General features: G+C 41.3%; 1 protein-coding gene across 14 annotated transcripts in view; it reads right to left on the reverse strand.

Annotated features, from left to right (window-relative positions):
- Positions 1–18,251, reverse strand: part of AKAP13 (A-kinase anchoring protein 13) — a 353,478-nt gene that overhangs the window by 158,715 nt on the left and 176,512 nt on the right. For all 14 annotated transcript variants that reach the window (XM_073013063.1, XM_073013062.1, XM_073013060.1 and 11 more), the window contains 3 exons: positions 10,296–10,491; positions 4,063–7,237; positions 46–167 (listed from right to left, as the gene is read on the reverse strand). In XM_073013063.1, coding sequence (XP_072869164.1) covers positions 46–167; positions 4,063–7,237; positions 10,296–10,491 — 3,493 coding nt within the window. The remainder of the gene's footprint in view (positions 1–45; positions 168–4,062; positions 7,238–10,295; positions 10,492–18,251) is intronic.

Here is an 18,251-nt window from a genome sequence, read left to right on the forward strand (position 1 = left end):
GATAAACACGTTTTGTGCTCATATAGACTTACTGATGCCACTTACCACCTGGGTCATTGGGCCTTGCTTCATCTTCAGTGTAGCAGCTATGCTCCCTACAGCCACTTCTTCAGAAACTGAACTTGCTCTAAAATCTACTTCATCTTCAGCTTTCACGTCCGGCATTTCTGAAAGGGCAGGGAGGTTACAGAGTACATTTTTAAAAACTGATTTCTGTGCCTTACTATTTATACAACATGCTCCAGGTTTCATGTGTTTTGTTTTTGCTTTTGTGTTATAGCGGAAAAGTATTCTTTTGCTGTCAGCGGCTAGTGTCATTTCTGACCCTATGCTGAGCTATTCCTTTATCACATGGTTATTGGTTTTCCCTAGCCTTTGTAGGGGCTTAGAACTAAGTGAGGATCCAATTCAATGTCTTTTGAACATCCATTTCACTATTAACTTTTTATGACAAATCTGAGTGTAGCACCAACTTGCATATGGAAAACTAAATCCATAAGCTTCAGGGGGAACAGATTAATAGCTGAAGCTAGGTAGTCCATCTCGGCCATCATCAAAAAAGCAAGAAGGATTTGTACAAAACAAAAAGGAAAAAGCCACTGAGAATGAGACAAAGCCTCTGGGACAAGTCTGACTTTCACTACCATACAACACACTCTGACCCACCCATCACTGTAACCAGTAAGAACGAACTACTCAGCAGTTACTTCTTGTTTTTAATCCTTATTTCTTCCAAAACTGAAACCTAATCACAGACTAAGCTATCCCTTTCTTAAGAGAAACATTTCTGTGCATGTTTTCTCGAGAATTACATAGTTGTCCTCTTGCTGGCCATGCTCAACAGACCAAAAACAGTGGTGGTTTTTGTTACTTGACCACCACATGGTCAAGCAAATACAGGAAGGAAGTGATAAATGATGTCTGAGGCAAATTTAGGCTTCTGACACTTCTTTAAAGGGGACTGATGACTGAACAGTTAAAATTCACCTTAATAATCCAAATGCAAATGGAACTGTCATCTCAATTTCATGTGGAAATGTATCTGTGGTTATTAACCTAGTGATGCCTCTACTCTGGCTAGAAAAATGCTCCCCACACTAAAGATCATAGAAGTTTCTTTCACCAAAGAATAAATTATATTTTTATTCTAGGAGCACATGATATATACGAAAGTCTACCTTAAATTTGTAAGAGTTACATTTCTATAGATGAACCTCTTTTCTTCTTTCTTTGCCCTTATAATTATATAATCTTTTTTTTTTTTGAGACGGAGTCTCGCTTTGTCACCCAGGCTGGAGTGCAGTGGCGCCATCTCAGCTCACTGCAAGTTCCGCCTCCCGGGTTCACGCCATTCTCCTGCCTCAGCCTCCCGAGTAGCTGGGACTACAGGCGCCCGTCACCTCACCCGGCTAATTTTTGTATTTTTAGTAGAGACGGGGTTTCATCGTGTTAGCCAGGATGGTCTCAATCTCCTGACCTTGTGATCCACCCGTCTCGGCCTCTCAAAGTGCTGAGATTACAGGTGTGAGCCACGGTGCCCAGCCAATGATTATATAATCTTACCAGCAGTTTAAAAATAGGTAAACCAGTTTCCTTGCCCAAAGAACCAAAATCTGTGTTAAATTTCATAAAATGTTATTAAAGTTAAAATCTAAGCAATCCCCTCAGAACTATCCCTTGATCAAAACATCTCTAAGTGAGTCAGAGTAATTTCTGGGGGGAAAGAGGGTTGCTTTCCTCTGGGGATGTGATTTTTGGTACCTCCTTCCTTTCCTATATCTATCAACTTTGAAAAGATGCATCTTGGCACAGCAACCAGTCACACTAGTAAACAGTGATTACTGACACTTGAGGGGTATCAGCAGCCTCTGCAGGACTGGCGTGGCTCAGTCATGCACCACTGATTTCCTAAGCACTGTGGGCAATGCTTCTGGTGGGTCAAGGGCCACATCCCCTTCTTTCAAACTGGCCCCTTCCAAATCAGCAGTTAAACCTGTGTCTTCTCACTCATAAAACAGTACGATTAAATCTATGAGTAGAATGTAAACTTGCTAGAAAATACCCTTTGGCTCTGAGATCACACTCAGGTGCTTTTTCTCTAAAGCAATGTGACCAGGGATTTTCCCAATCCTGGCCATTTTCTGAAGAAAGCACCAATTTCTTCATGACTGGCTACTTTCTCTGTAGTCTGAGACCATGAGTACTGAGTTCCTCTGTAGTTTGAGACCATGAGTATGACTCCTTTTGGTAACAGGACAAGTAACTCACCTACACAAAATTTACCAACCCCAAGTCCATATATACTCCTGAAAGGTCATACGTTTTTTCTTCCTTCTCAAAACCTCAACATCCTAAACATCCATCATTTCTTACCAACTTATAATCAAAGTCTGAAATTCTCCCTGGTTTTTACTTTTTCTCATAGGATACTACAGACACAATCCCCACAGAGTTCACACTTGCTTGAGTTAAATTCTGACCACTGAGCCAGAAAGAGAAATAATTCTAGCCCATGTGGCCAAGGACGCAGCACCCAAATGAAAAGAACATTGCCAGGCATCAGCTTACAGCCACTCCCATTCTTCTGAAATGCCAACCTGCCAGGGCCCCCAAAATAGACTTGTTGTTGTGGCTTTCTTTTAAAAAAGTAGAGACCTTCTCATTTAAATCCTGAGACAACAGTCAGCAAATATTTATCACTAACAATCCAAAACATTAATAAAACTAAAAAGCTAAAGTCATCAAAAATTCTACCTGGGATTCCTTAAATCCCTCAACTGGGGAGGGAAAAGATTATAAATGGCTAAAAGCCCTTTACTAGGGAAAATGACCACTGTATTTAAATTGCGTTTCTTCCAAAGCAACTTCTTTTGCTCCACTGATTCATTTCTCTCCATAACCCTCCCCCACACTCTTAATACATATATGTAAAGGGATTTTCAAAAATTGAAAAGAACAGCAAAAATAAACAATGAAGACAAAACAGGCTACTTCTTACCTACAAAAGCCTAGGGGCAAGCATGGAGATAGGTCTTCCGTCTACAGCTGGTAACAGGTGGTGGTATAAAAGTGTGCATCAAACTGACCTTTAAAGACTTCAAGAGTCAAGATCGTGTCCGACTCCCGTTTCAGCTTTAGCTCAACCCCGGATAAGAAGTTTTATTCAGATAGTTTATTTCCACCGAGCAATAGCGGTTTCTCTTTGCTGTCTCGGAACATGATTACCCACAGATGGAACAGGCTGCTGTGTGAGCAATCTGCTCAGTGCAGCTGCTTCACCAAGATAAAGCAGACACAAGGTCTGCCCTGTGACAGCAGCTCAGCAGACTGGGCTTGGGCGGAAATCCTGCATCCTATCCCCTGCACTGTGCAGGGTCTTGAATTCCCAGACTGCTGCCCAAAAGCAACAGGCAATGGAACTAGAGGTCCGTTCCCCAAGCAGGAAAAGGAAGGAGTTCCCTGTCAACAACACCCCTAGCTCAAAAAAAAAAATAATAAAATAAAAGCACACAAAAAAACCAATGACCTAATACCACCATTCTGGGTGTTGAGATGTCAGATTAGAACAATACTTATAGCTGTTCATGAAACCACTCTGACTCTAAATTTGCTCAGAATACAGACTAGGATGACAGGGGAGGAAGGGCGTTTCAGGCTTGTAAATAGAACACAGCTTTTTGGCACTGTTTTCTATGGTACCAGAGAAAAGGATTAAGCCATGTGAATAAAAACATCTGCTAAATTCCTTCATCATTTTGGAATACCTGTGATCTAGGCATTGTTTTCCAGGTTTGCAAAGTTGCAACCACTCCAGAATGACAGATAAGAGTGTTTATAAGCTTAAGCAATCAAGCAGTTAAGTCTACAACACAGGAAACAAAATCTGTGCAACCCTGAGATGACGTGCCTCTCCTGATGGTGGTGACTATTAACTTGACTACCCACCCAATGAGTGCAAGACCTCAAAACAACAAAGAGGCCTATATTTTTACCAGGACACCACAGTGACTCTTAAGGGAATCTGCTGCTCAGACTGCTAATTTTGTATTATGTTTTGCTTACCTGTTGCTGGCTCAGGCCCTTGGACAGGTAAAATAATCTTCTCTGGCTCCTCCCTTTCAGCAAAACATCCTGCAAAGCTCCCTGTGGCTTCCTCAGGAGTACTGCCCATTGGCAGGCTCTCCCCAGGTGGGAAAGTACTCACTTTTTCTGTAAAAGCATTCTCTAGCCCTTCAGTGAGAGGACCCAGCTTAGGCCTGGACAGTGACATTTGACAGGCCTTCCCCTCAGCAAGCAGTGCTCCAGCGGCCTTGACTTGTTCGATGACAGCATCCACTATATGGCTGGCAGCCTCCTCTATCAAGTCTGCTCCCTTAGGCAGAGGTGTGGCCTGGGCAGAGACCATGCAAGGTAGAGAGGGAGTGCTCCTTTCCTCGCCTGAGGGCAAGGCTTGCAGGACTTCCCTCGCGCCAGCTGGGGCCTCATCATCATGGAATGAGAGCCCCATGTCTGTGGGGAGCTCCTTGGCAGCAGGCTGCAGTAGGACAGGATGTGCTTCAGTGTCTATCTGGGCTTCCTCAGCGTCACCCCTGGTACAGCTGTGGTCTGCTCCCTCCAGCTTCCCTTTCTCCCAATCAAGAGGTACCATCTCTGGGGTTCCAACTCCCTGTGGGTCAGTCACAGCTTTATCCCGTAAAGCTACTGGCAAACCCAGGATGACATTCTTCTCTTGGTTCAACAAGACGTCTGGAATCAGGATGTCTTGGGTGTTGTGTGATACATTCTTTCTTCTGGGAACAGCCATCCCTTGTAGAGCATTAACCTGCGTAACATCCACCGTCACATTTCCACTCACCTCACAGGCACTAGTTTTTCCCTGGGATTGGGTGTTCTTTACTCCAACATCCAGAGGAGAAGGTTGACTGCAATTAAGAGCCTCAGACCCATCAGACCCATCTGGCAACAGACATGGCAACAAAGCGGAGCTGTTGTGCTCTGCACCCAAGGCTTCCTGCCTTGAGTCTGTGGCCAGACTTGCTCCTGGTGGCACCAGGCTCTGGGCAGCCCCACCTTGAATCAGCAGTGAGACTTGTGGGGCCACTTTCTTGTTACGTTCAGTTTCTGCCTTAAGACAGGCAGAGGGTGCACCCGGTGAATTACTTAGCTGAAGTGCTTTGTCCTTGGCACCATCAACTGAGACCGATTTTTCATGGAATTGTAGAGTCTCTTGTCCGGGAGGTGGTGTTCTCTGCTCTTCCTGCAACATTCCTGAAGAAAGAGCATTTTCCTTAATGGAGGAACAGGTCACTGCTATATCCTTATCTTGTTTCTGAGTTGCAGAGCTTTCTGAAACCACCAGAAGTTTTCCCTCTTCTGTCAAAACTGAATCTAAAGCCAAAGTGGCCTTACCCACACTTTGCAGGGAAGAGTCAGTGTCCCCCTTGATATTCAGAGCTTCTGGGACTGCTGGAGGGGCAGGACCCTCACACTCTCCACCAAGTCCTGTGAGACTGGTATTCCCCATCCCACGCTGAAGCTCTGCAGCAGTGGAGGACGTGGACAGGTCTGCTGCCCTATCTTCTAGTGGCTGTGTATCAGGCTCATTCGAATCTCCGTCTGGGCCAGCTCTACAATCTGTAGCCATATGTAGTTCAGGAGTTGCTGTTCCCTTTTCTTTCTGGGAGGGGACAAAAGAAAGTGCGTCATCCTTGGTTACTGATTCACTGCTTGGATTGTTTGCCAGAGAGAAAGTACTGTCTGATATTACTGCCTGGTCTGGCACCAGTTCTTTCTCCATTTTAGGGCCAACTGGATGTGGATGTGAAACCACCTCAAGCATATTTGTTAAAGGTTTATCTAGTTTCACATCTTTTCGTTGGCCTTTGTTATCCACCACTTTGAAAGGACAAAAATCCACACGTTCCCGGGTATCCCTTACAGGGTCAGAGGTGACTGTATTAGCCTGTGGGTCTTCACAGTGGGTGGCATTGGGTGGATCTTGTGAGCTGGGTTGCCTTGCTGTGGTGCTTTCGGGCTGGCTAACTATGTTATCACACCGTTTTGCAACCAAGTCGCCACTAGAAGTCACTGTGTTCTGTTGACATGCAGAGTCTGCACAAAGTTTATCGTCTCCAGTTGTAGAACAAATGGGTGAGGATTTGCCCTTTTGGCTTTGAGCATGAGATGAATTTGTTTCTGAGTTCTGGTGTGGCATTACATCTTCTAGCCCAAGAAGGGCTAAATCTGAGGGTGACATTGCCTCACCTATGACTGCTGCTAAGAGAGTATAAGGTTCTAATCCATCTGAAATCTTGTCTTCTGTAGCAGCTGGAATCACCACAGAATTCTGATCTACTGGAGCATCAGCACTCTCCTCACGACTTTGTGAAGTTTCTGTTTCTGCTGTTTTTTCAATGGAGGTTTCTTCATTACTAAATGCAAGTGAAGACTCAGCCGGTTTGTCACCAACCACGGAACTGGCGGCAGGGACACAGTTTGGAACACTGACTTTATCCCCAGGCTTACTTATGACGTGCACGTCAGAGGCTCCAGCTGTGCCAATATTACAGTTCTCAAATCTTTCCTTTGTATTTTCCCCTACTTCAAGCACATTCTTTTGAACAGTGGCATCTGGATTCATGAGCCCATGTTCCATTTCCCCTGCAGTCTCTGGGGTACTGACATTTGTTGTTGAAATGCCTCCCAGTTCACCTCCGGAGGAATACTGGGCTGTGCCTGGCTCCATGACCAAGTCTCTCTGCAGCACAGCATCTCCACTGCTCAGGGAGTCCTGGTCTGTGGGCATTCTAGAAGATTTTGTTCCAGTTTCTTCACTTCTGTTTCCACAGGACGAAACGCCTTCCATGCCCTTTACTCCACAATCAGGCAACTTCTGAAGGCAGCTGTCTTGATCAGATACAGTTCCAGAGTCCACAATAGGTGCTGGCTCCACCTCTTCCCCTTTTCTTTCCACACCTTTATTTTTCTTCCTACAAGAATGGTCTGTATTCTCCTCCTCAACCATGCTTGACAAATCACAGGGACTTTCATTCTGTGCAACAGGGATCCCTGGGCAGCAGTGAGCACTCTCGATCTCTTCAGAAGAAGAAAGTCGCTGAGGGTCCGTGGGTTCTGGTGCACAGGGAAGAAACTGGCCATCTGTCTCTGGGGCACTGGAAGGATCCTGTGCCGTCACCATTAAGGGCATAAGATTGTCCATCTGCTTGAGGTTTGTTTTCTAGGAGGAAATGAAATACACTTTTAAAAAACTGCTCGTAGGAGAAGATGTCACTGACACCTCTGAGCAAAAATCCTGTTGGACAGAACTCACTTCCATTCTGGCCCTTCTAAGGTCACATGATAAGCTAATCTAAAAGAATACAAACAACTTTCCTCTTATTTCTGATATTACTTTCCTCTCATATCTGCCTATACACTGGGATGTTCAAAATGGATTGGATATATGAAATATCTATTTTCTAAATTTTGAACTTATTTTAGGAAGTAGATTAAAATTGAGTCTCAAAAACCTTATTTTTAAAAAGCTCAGTGAATATCTTCAAATGAGTCGCTAACATTAAGGTGGGATCTCCCATTCTGAGGCCAGGCTGGAGTGCAGTGGTGTGATCATAGCTTACTGTAGCCTCGAACTCCTGGGCTCAAGTGACCCTGTGCCTCAGCCTCTTGAGTAGCTAGGACTACAGGTGTGCACCATTGCACCTGGCTAATTGTTTTATTTTTTGTGTGCACCACTGCACCTGGCTAATTGTTTTATTTTTTGTAGAGATGGTATCTCACTATGTTGCCCAGGCTGTTCTCCAACTCCTAAAGCCTACAGGATCCTCCTACCTTGGCCTCCAAAGTGCTGGGATTATAGGGCGTGAGTCACTGTGTCCCACCTATATTTTTCATTGTCTTCAGCGGGGCAGAGCCTATTTCCGCCCTGCCTCATATATACAAGTAAAAACAAATCCTAGCTCTTTTCCATTACAAGGTGCAGCCAATGCTCCTGTGCCCTAAATATTTACTGAGGAGTTCAGAGTCCTTTAATCCCCAAAATATGTTCCAACCAATCTAACTTAACCATTGAGTTATGGGTTCATAATTTCAGGAACAGTGGCATGGCAGGTATTCTTTTACCTTTTGATAAAACCAGAACATACTAAATATAAAATAAATGAGAACATACACCTATATACTGTCAGAGTGTGTTATGGATACTATATGTAATCTCAAAAATGGATTTTGCAACTTTAAAGTATTTTAAAAATATAAACAGATACAACCAACAACATGGGAATGATTAAGAAAATCATGGTTCATAAAACTGATGGAAGAAATACCACCCATTATTAACTATGAGGACCATATTGCAATTAGAAAAAAATTATTAATCTAAGTTTATAAACATGCAAAACTCTCATGTGCATGCAGCAAGGTTTAGGAAAAATGGAAAAAAACAAATACAGGTGATCTTTAGTGAATTTACCTTCATATCAAAATTTCAAAAATTCTTACAAAAACACTATTTTCTCAACCCCTAAAATCTGTTTTTCCAAACATCTGGTTTGCTTGCCACTCATTACTTGATCTACTGCAATAATATGCATATCTACTGCCATCCATCCTCTCATTCATCTACTCATTCAGTGACTATATTGGGCACTTACAGGATTCCATCATCAGACCATTCCTATCTTACTGAGCCTATTGTAAAAGTTTATACATACAAGTATAAAATGTGTCATGCTTGTTAAAGTCTTTCTATTAGAGTGTACAAGCAAAATGGACTTTCACTAAAAGCTTCTGTGTTAGGTTCCTTAAGAGTATTCAAAATTGGCTTATTTCCAATCCTGGTGAGAGTATGACAGTCTCCTAAAATCAGGAAATGAAGTCATTAAATTTAATAAATAGTAAACATTATAAAACAGGAATCTGGAGAAACAGTAGTGTTGCCTGAAGAAAGTAACACATGTATGTTCCCACAGTTTTAATTTCTCGTATTTGCCTGCCAATTATTCCCATATCTTGGCAGGTAGCTTTGGTACCTGCAAAACTGTATTTTCAAGTGGACTACCATTCACCTAGTAAAAAGAGCTCTAAGGAAAAATGTGATTGCCTAGAAGTCCACTCAGAGGAAAATGAAATGTCACCTGCTCTGGAACAAACACAATTCTAAAACACAAAAGTGGGAGCATCACATAACCTTATGGAATTTCTTGGCTTGCTGGTCTCAAATAATGCAGCTCATGCTCTGGCATTGAGCTGACCTTAAATGAAATTATTGTCAAGTGGTTTCCAAATCAAATCAGCTCTGAAATAAACCGAGTGGAAAAATTACCTAAACATAGCCTTTCAGATGTTATGGCCAAGAGAGATGTACACGTATGACGTTTATATTATTCGTAATAAATGCTAACAGGTAGTCTGTAATGTTTTTATGTCTGGCAACAACTTTATCTTGAAGACTTGAGTGGATTATAAAATCTTTTCTTTTTTTTAGTGATCTTTGTATCATGCAACTATTGATTTAAATATAGTAATACTATATTCAAATGGTACATATCATCACTCACTAAAATAGTTATAAAAATACTCCTGATTAAATTTGGTTCTTGTTCTTTGGCAACAATCTCAGAAACTGTTTTGCTTCTTTCATTTTGTAAAGTTAAGCCAAACACAGACAAATATCCTTTCATGCTGGGATAATTTAATTCTAGTTGTTGCATATTTCTGTACCTGAAATATGTGTCTTTCATTATTCCCAAAACCAATGAAAAAAACCTCTCAGTCCCCTTACTGCTACAACCTTAATGCTAGCTCTGATCTGTAAGTGGTAACATTTAATACCGCTAACACTGCTTTACAGCTCTCACAATCTTTGGGGAAAGTCTTTCTTTTTCTGTTTTTGAGACAAGGTCTTGCTCTGTCACCCAGGCAGGAGTGCAGTGGTATCATCTCATCTCACTGCAACCTCTGCCTCCTAGGCTCACTCGATCTGCCTGCCTCAGACCCCCGAATAGCTGGGACTATAGGCATACACTACCATGCCCAGCTAATTTCTGTAGAGCCAGAGTTTCTCCATGTTGCCCAGGCTAGTCTCAAACTTCTGAGCTCAAGTGATCCACCTGTGTCGGCCTTCCAAAGTGCTGGGATTACAGACATGCGCCACTGTGCCCGGCCAGGAAAGTATTTTTATGTTCTAATTATATCAAGGTTCATTGGAGGAGGGCGGGGACATACAAAACACACATATGCACATGCACACACTTAAAAATAAAAGCTTTCTGACTTACCATTAGTTGCTGTTGGATGTTCATAAGTCTAAAAATGTGTCCAGTGCAACTGTCTCCAGGAAATGGGTGTTCATGTGATTCAGACTCAGAGGTTAATGTATAGATGTCCAACTCTCGATGATGCCTCACAGAACAGTCTCCATATGGTATTTCATAGGATAAACTGCTCCAGGAGTCTGGTTCTCCAGCATTCTCCCTACACGCAAGCAATCTCTGGTTAATGCATATATATTCTGCCTCCCAGACACAGGCTTAACCTTCTAGGTCTTACTTCATATTTCCAACCTGATTGTTCTTTGAGGTTCAGCAGCAAAAATTAGTATATATACCTCCCAAATGATTCAGGCATATAACTAATAGCTCCATCCTCCTCACAAGAGACCACAAATTGGTTAAATGAAAACTGCAGGACTCCTAGCCCTAACAATGTTCTTTAGATCAAGACAAAGAGATGTCTGAGATCTAATAATAGTTAATATTATGCTAACAACCAAGTAATGAGGAAGTGCAAGGAAGATGGTTTTAGCCTGATTTTCAACAAAATCAAGGCTTATTAAGAGGTGTTCTTAAAATAAATTAGACCATATGCTAACTACAGTCGATGATAATGGGAAGAGAAGAACCACTCACTCCAACCCTTATAAGGGCACTCCAACTTTTCTAACAATAGGTGCAGAAAACACCCTCAAGATTAATGAAGTCAATTACACAAAGAAAAACTGTTACGATGACATATTGTTCAACACTTGTCAATATAATTATCATCTTATTTGGAATAAAGCACTTGGTTCCAAGAACTTAAAACTTTGTAAAATTTAAAAAACAAGCAAGTTTGCTCAACTCATATCATTATAAACATATATAACAACTTTCCACCATTATATGCCAACTGATTTGAACGAGGCAAGGGGGTTTCTCCTCTAAAGGCTACAGCACCTCTGATTCCACTCTTGCTTCCAGAAGGCATACCCATGCCCATAATGCCTGCTGTGACACAATACATAATCTGTGCTATGTTTTTACAGCAGATGAAAGAATCTTGGGGCATACAATCAACAGGGATGAGGCACACAATGATACCCCACACAATCTCATATTACTTAACTACTGTACCTGAGCATGCATTTCAAGTGTTAAGCACCCTCTTCTACATTCAGCACAAATGTAAATGTCTGAAGCCCTAACTGTGGGTGTCACTATTCTTTCTCATTAGCTTGATACACAGTATGCTATACAGAGTTAGAGATTTCTGGGGACAAAATTTTATTTTCCAGCTATATGCTGCTAGACAAATTTCTTAACTTTTCTGAGCCTAATTTCATAATATGCAAACACAGATATTATAATCTAAGCATTGTTTTGAGAATTAGAGAAAATGTGCATTAAAAAACTACATCTATGGTGTTTGGCACAGAGAAGTCACACACGGATACTGCCTATTCTTCCTCCTTCTACTCTTTCATTCATTTAAAAAAAATTCCTAGTAAGCCTTCCTTTCTTAAAAGTAGAAAAACATTTCTACTTTTTTCTATTTTTCTACTTTTATCAGAAAATCCTGTTTTCTCTGAAAGCTTTAAACATAATGAAAACACTCCGCAAACAGCATTCTGATGAGGTTCCTAGCAGCTCAAAGATCAGGCACTATAATAGATTATGCTTTCCATCAACCCTTTCCTCCTTATCTGAAATGTTATTTTTCCTTTCCTTACAACATTAACACCTTTGAACATCCCATTATCACATCATATTTTATTTTGTTTTATTTATTTTTAAGACAGAGTCCTGCTCTGTCGACCAGGTTGGAGTGCAGTGATGCGATCTTGGCTCACTGCAACCTCTAACTCCCGGGCTCATGCAATTCTCCTGCCTCAGCCTCCTGAGAAGATGGGATTACAGGCACGTCCCACCACGCCCAGCAAATTTTTTTGTATTTTTAGTAGAGGGGTTTTGTCACATTGGCCAGGCTGGTCTTGAAGTGCTGACCTCAGGTGATCCACCCGCCTTGGCCTCCCAACCTATATCACAGTTATTATAATCTCACCGAAGCAAACAATAGATTGGTAAAGTATCCCTGAGATTCTGGGAGGAAGGTTATATTTGAGATCATTACCATGTTTTGAAATGGAAGAAACTAAAGATGTAAGAAATTACAGACATGCTATCTAGCCACTGAAAAACATGAGAAAGATTACTTCAACTGTCTCTCCAGAGTTTTTTCTACTAAGTCACACCTGTCTGTCATTAACAGTTCACCTGAGACTAATTGGAATTTTAAAGCTAAAAATATGCTACAGTGGCAGCCATAAAAAAGGATGAGTTCATGTCCTTTGCAGAGAAATGGATGAAGCTGGAAACCATCACTCTCAGCAAATTAACACAGGAACAGAAAACCAAACACCACATGTTCTCACTGGTAAGTGGGAGTTGACCAATAAGAACACATGGACACAGGGAGGGGAACATCACACACCCGGGCCTGTCGGAGGGTCAGGGGCTAGGGAAGGGAGAGCATTAGGAGAAACACCTAACATAGATCACAGGTTGATGGGTTCAGCAAACCACCATGGCACGTGTATACCTATGTAACAAACCTGCATGTTCTGCCCATGTATCCCAGAACTTAAAGCATAATAATAATAATATAAAAAAAAAAACTTAAAAAAAATATGCTACAATGGAAAATCATGTACTGGCTGAGGGTAATGACAATTAAGTGTACTCCAAAAAACTACTATTACAATTTCCATGCCCAAGAGCTCCCCAAAAGCAGCTAAAAATAAGAATGGCATATGCTATACTAGATGTTTCACATATTTTACTAAGCTGCTATACTCTGAGTAAAATGACCTCAAACAGAAAAGCACTTGTAAAATACTCTCGATGGTTCAAATAAATGACTCAAGAAGTCAAACAGCGGGGAGAAAACTTCTATATCAATTCAGCTTTCAAGCCTACACTGACATAGTCACTAACATGCCTTACTGTGTGGCAGACATTAGTGGCATATCTGCTTAATCAGATTATCACATACAGCCATATTCCAACAAAAAAGATCTCCAAAAACAAAAACAGCTTTATATACCACCACTGAGCAGGACCCAAATATAACAAGATTAGAGGGCACTGTTTGCCAAGGCAGGGGCAATTAAAAAGTGACACAGTCCATTCTCTGCAAAATGGAGTATTCTACCAACCTTACTACTACTAATTCTCAAATTGTTCCATTTATAATATCTAAACCTTAGAAAATCCCTTTCTCTAACTACAGCCTACTTACCTTCTACCTCTCCCACTCTCACCTTCCACAGGAATGCGCTTTTGTTGTCACAACTGCCTCCAGGTACTAACCTTTCAATCTCCCAATTCACGCCCCTGGGGACTTCTGTTGCTTCCTCATCCCTCTAGATGCTAAAGATCAGTCATTGCAATTATTTTTCCACTGACTTCCATGAATATCTGTTGCTACTGACACTCTTCCAAACTCATTTCACCTCCAGGTCTGGCTAAGTCCCATCATCCATTCATTTAGCAAGTATGTATGTGCCAGGCACTATTTAAGGTGCTGGTGACGCAAACCAAAATCCTTGTTCTGTTGAACAAAGGGGACAACAGCAATCAAGATGAATAAGTAAAACACCCAGAAGATAGCAAGTGCTATGGAGATTAAAGCAGGATTGAAGGTTGCGATTTTAAATGTGGTGAATCAAAGGAGGCCTCATTAATGTGACATTTCAGAAAATACATTTCCTGCTCTGTGTTACCACTGTATAAAACCTTTACTGAGTCCACCAGTAAAATCTGGCAAAACTCTATGCATAAGAATGTTTACTGCAACTTTTGGCATAACTTCATTAAAAACTGGAAGCAACCTAACCAGTCAGTTACTGGAGCACTAACTGGTAAATTGAAGAAGAGATCTATAGACCATTATGTAGCCATTAAAAATAACTGAAATAACCAGTCAGTTACTGCAGCGCTAATTGGTAAATTAAAGAACAGATCTATAGGCTATTACTGAATTATCAGGTCCAAACTCAGTAGTGCTAGAGTTGATGAACCCTGCTGAACCCAATGAACCATGTTCTGTCTTCCTCTTCCTCTTTCCTTCAAAGGAGGCAGACCTCCTTTCCAGTCATTTCAACATTTTAAGGCTTTGTGATCTGGTTCCTACTCATTTTGGTTTTTGTTTTTTGAGATGGAGTCTCATTCTGTCATCCAGGCTGAAGTGTAATGGTGTGATCCTGGCTCACCACAACCTCTGTCTCCCGGGTTCAAGAGATTCTCCTGCCTCAGCCTCCCGAGTAGCTGGGATTACAGGGCAGGCACCACCACACTTGGCTAATGTTTGTATTTTTAGTAGAGACGGGGTTTCGCCATGTTGGCCAGGCTGGTCTTGAACTCCTGACCTCAGGTGATCCATCCTCCTCTACCTCCTAAAGTTCTGGAATTACAGGCATCAGCCACCACACCCAGCCTCCTACTTACGCTGAACGCTACCAAAGCTTTGTCACAGGTTTCGGGTGATAAGTAAATCTCAAAATCCAGTGGCCTTTCTTTATCCCTGTCAACCCTGAGTTTTGCAGAATTTAAAAATGTTGATCTAGCTGGGTGTGGGGGCTCACAGTTGTAATCCCAGCACTTTGGAAGGCCAAGGCAGGCGGATCACTTGAGGTCAGGAGATTGAGACCATCCTGGCTGGTCAGGAGATTGAGACCACCCTGGCTAACACTGTGAAACTCCGTCTCTACCAAAAAAATATAAAAAATTAGCCGGGTGTGGTGGCACGCACCTGTAATCCCAGCTACTCGGGAGGCTGAGGCAGAAGAATCACTTGAACCCAGGAGGCGGAGGTTGCAGTGAGTTGAGATTATGCCACTGCACTCCAGCCTGGGTGACAGAGTGAGACTCCGCCTCAAACAACAAAAAAAAAGTAAGTCATTTTCTTTTTTCTAATTACTCCCAACTAAAACTTTGTTTTAATGGTCTAGCCTCATAAACTAATATTAAAAGACCATTCAATGAAATGTTTACTGAACACCTATTAAGTGGTAGGCACTATGCTAGAGGTTAGAGCTACAAAGATATATGACATCTGCCTCAACATTAATGTCTCAACATTAATTACTGTTAGCCACAGTTTGGCCCCCTGAAGTTATTGCTACCCTCACAGATGCAAAAAAGCAGGAAAGAATGTATCAGGAGTTTTACCCTTATATGTGTGGCACTATATTTATGCACTAAATATAGCATATTTCATCAAAATTAAGATGCTATTACTTGTAAAGCCATCATCATCTTATGTACTACTAAAGCAAAAAACTGTTGCAAATTAAATTATGATAAAATGGTATAACAGCATTGATCAAAATGTACCTGATTTCACAATTGGAAAGATGCACATTTGAAGACACTGTAACAGAGTATAAATAAAGTGAATTGTCTCTCTGAAGCACTGGTAGTGATAGTACAAACAGTTCACAGGAACCATTAGTTCCAGCATCATCTGCTTCACAGTATGCTCTGTTTAACTCAATGTTACCATGCACCAATGTTACCAGGAACCTATGTTCCCAAAGCATGCAACCAATAGACAGCAAACACCTGTGAAGAAAGCAGCTCACAGGCTTTATACAGAGCTGCACGGAACCTCAGGAGTCCATGGCTTGGTACAATTTCATAAATACAACTAAGACACTAGTTTTCAAACTTTTAAGTAGCTGCATGTTTTCAGATAAAATCATATGCAGAAATAAGAGTGGCTATGTGTGACAGGGCCAGTAGAGGGAAGGCAAGGCAAAGCCCTACTCTGGCTCTGTCCACCCTCCTTCTTAGGTGAACTGTGAGGTCCATACCTAAAACCCTAGGCGTATCTGAATGCTCTATAATTCTAGCACAGATTTTCTTTTTTTTTTTTTTTTTTTTTTTTTGAGACGGAGTCTTGCTCAGTCTCCCAGGCTGGAGTGCGGTGGCGCGATTTCGGCTCACTGCAAGCTCCGCCTCCCGGGTTCTCGCCATTCTCCTGCCTCAGCCTCCCAAGTAGCTGGGACTACAGGCGCCCGCCACTACGCCCGGCTAGTTTTTCGTATTTTTAGTAGAGACGGGGTTTCACCGTGTTAGCGAGGATGGTCTCGATCTGCTGACCTCGTGATCCGCCCGTCTCGGCCTCCCAAAGTGCTGGGATTACAGGCGTGAGCCTATGTACAACTACCACATTTCCATTTTAAATCCATCTTCCGCATTCAGTCTCCTTTAGACTTGTAAAATAACTACTCAACATTCTCTTAAGTGGAAGCCCTTCCTACGACTACAGTTGGTAATTAAGTTGTCCGTCAGCCTTGTGTTTCTGCCATAAAGAGGCCTATGGCTGGGTATCTAAAATTTACCTTGAAAAATGTGAACAAAGATTATATTGTAACCACATCAGGTCTTGCAGGACAGGAAAGCATAACCACAAATGTACTAGAAATTCTGGTTGTTTCAGTTGGTGAATTAAGAGGCACCATAGCCTCAGCTGACACTTAAAAAAACAAAGACAAAAAACAAGTGAAAGAAAGATCTGTAGACGAAGGAATGTAAATACTGCAGGAAGGTCTATAGAGCTTTCTACTGCCTTCTGCTTTATTTTTTAATTCCAATAAGGAAACTATCACCCTGAAGAAAAGAAGGTACTTTACCACCAACTGTGGCAATTATGCAGTACAGGCATTGTTTCATTACCACTACACATCAGATAGTGTTAAAGTCTCTTAGATCTTCACATTCAACCAGATTTCAAAACAGACTTTAAGATATGAAAGGCTGACAATATGATTACCTTGAAATTTTCGATCTTCTTGTCATGAGGTAATTAATATTGTTTTTAAACATCCTTAGGAGCCCTGAATTTTATCTAGTTTCCAGCACACTTCCCGGAGCAGTCTCTATCTTGTGAGCTCGGCAAGACTTGCTGAACTGCACCATAACAATCTTACTCATCTGTAAGCCCCACTGAGAACCAGGACCATGTATCTCCCGACCCGCTGATCTCCACTACTCAGCACAATCTCTTGACATACGTAGGTACTCAAGTATTTGTTGGGATTTCACTCCAGGGCGGAAGAGTACAAATATTCTTCTGTTTTACTCACAACGTTTAAGATGGTTTGAGATCATCACTCTCTGAAGAGACAGATAATCTAAGGAACTAATTCTAGTACAACCCAATGTTAGTGGCAGTAATGGCCCAAAAGGCACAGGTGGCAAAGGAGACTAAAGCGTAACAACTAAATCCAGTGTGTGATCCAGATCAGGAGGAAAAATACTTAAAAGAATACTATTAAGCAGATGGTGAAAAGTAGAATATAAACTACTATATATTAGATTATTGTATTAATGATAAATTACTAATTTTGATAAATGCACTGTTACTGTATTTAGTGACTGTCCTTGTTCTTAGGAAATACATGCTGAAATATTTAGGAACAGAAGGTCACGATTCTGCAATCTACTCTCAAAGACTTCAGTAAAATTCTATATATGTATATATACACACACATAGATAAAGCAAATGTAACCAAATGTTAAAAATTGGAGAATTTGGATGAAGGGTATATAGGAGTTCATGATATTTTTCTTGTATCTTTTCTGAGTTCAAAATTTTCCAAAATACAAAGTTAAATGTAAAACATTATTTTAATAAAGGCAGAGGTGACAATTCCTTCACTCTTCTGTGATTATTATTTACTTAAGATAGGGAAGAAACTAATATTATCTGAGTATCTACTTAAACAGACACTGACAGAAAATTTTAAGTACACTAATTTAATCCTCTTATCAGTCCTTCAAAGTAGTAGTATTCCGGTTTCAGAGATGAGGAAACTGGGACCAGAAATATTAACATACTTGTTCAAGGTATACTACATACATTAGCAATTTGATAAACCTCACTTCAAAATCAAACTTTACCACTTACAAGAA

The sequence above is a fragment of the Chlorocebus sabaeus genome, chromosome 29, assembly GCF_047675955.1.
Source record: "Chlorocebus sabaeus isolate Y175 chromosome 29, mChlSab1.0.hap1, whole genome shotgun sequence".
NCBI classification, from domain to species: Eukaryota; Metazoa; Chordata; class Mammalia; order Primates; family Cercopithecidae; genus Chlorocebus; species Chlorocebus sabaeus.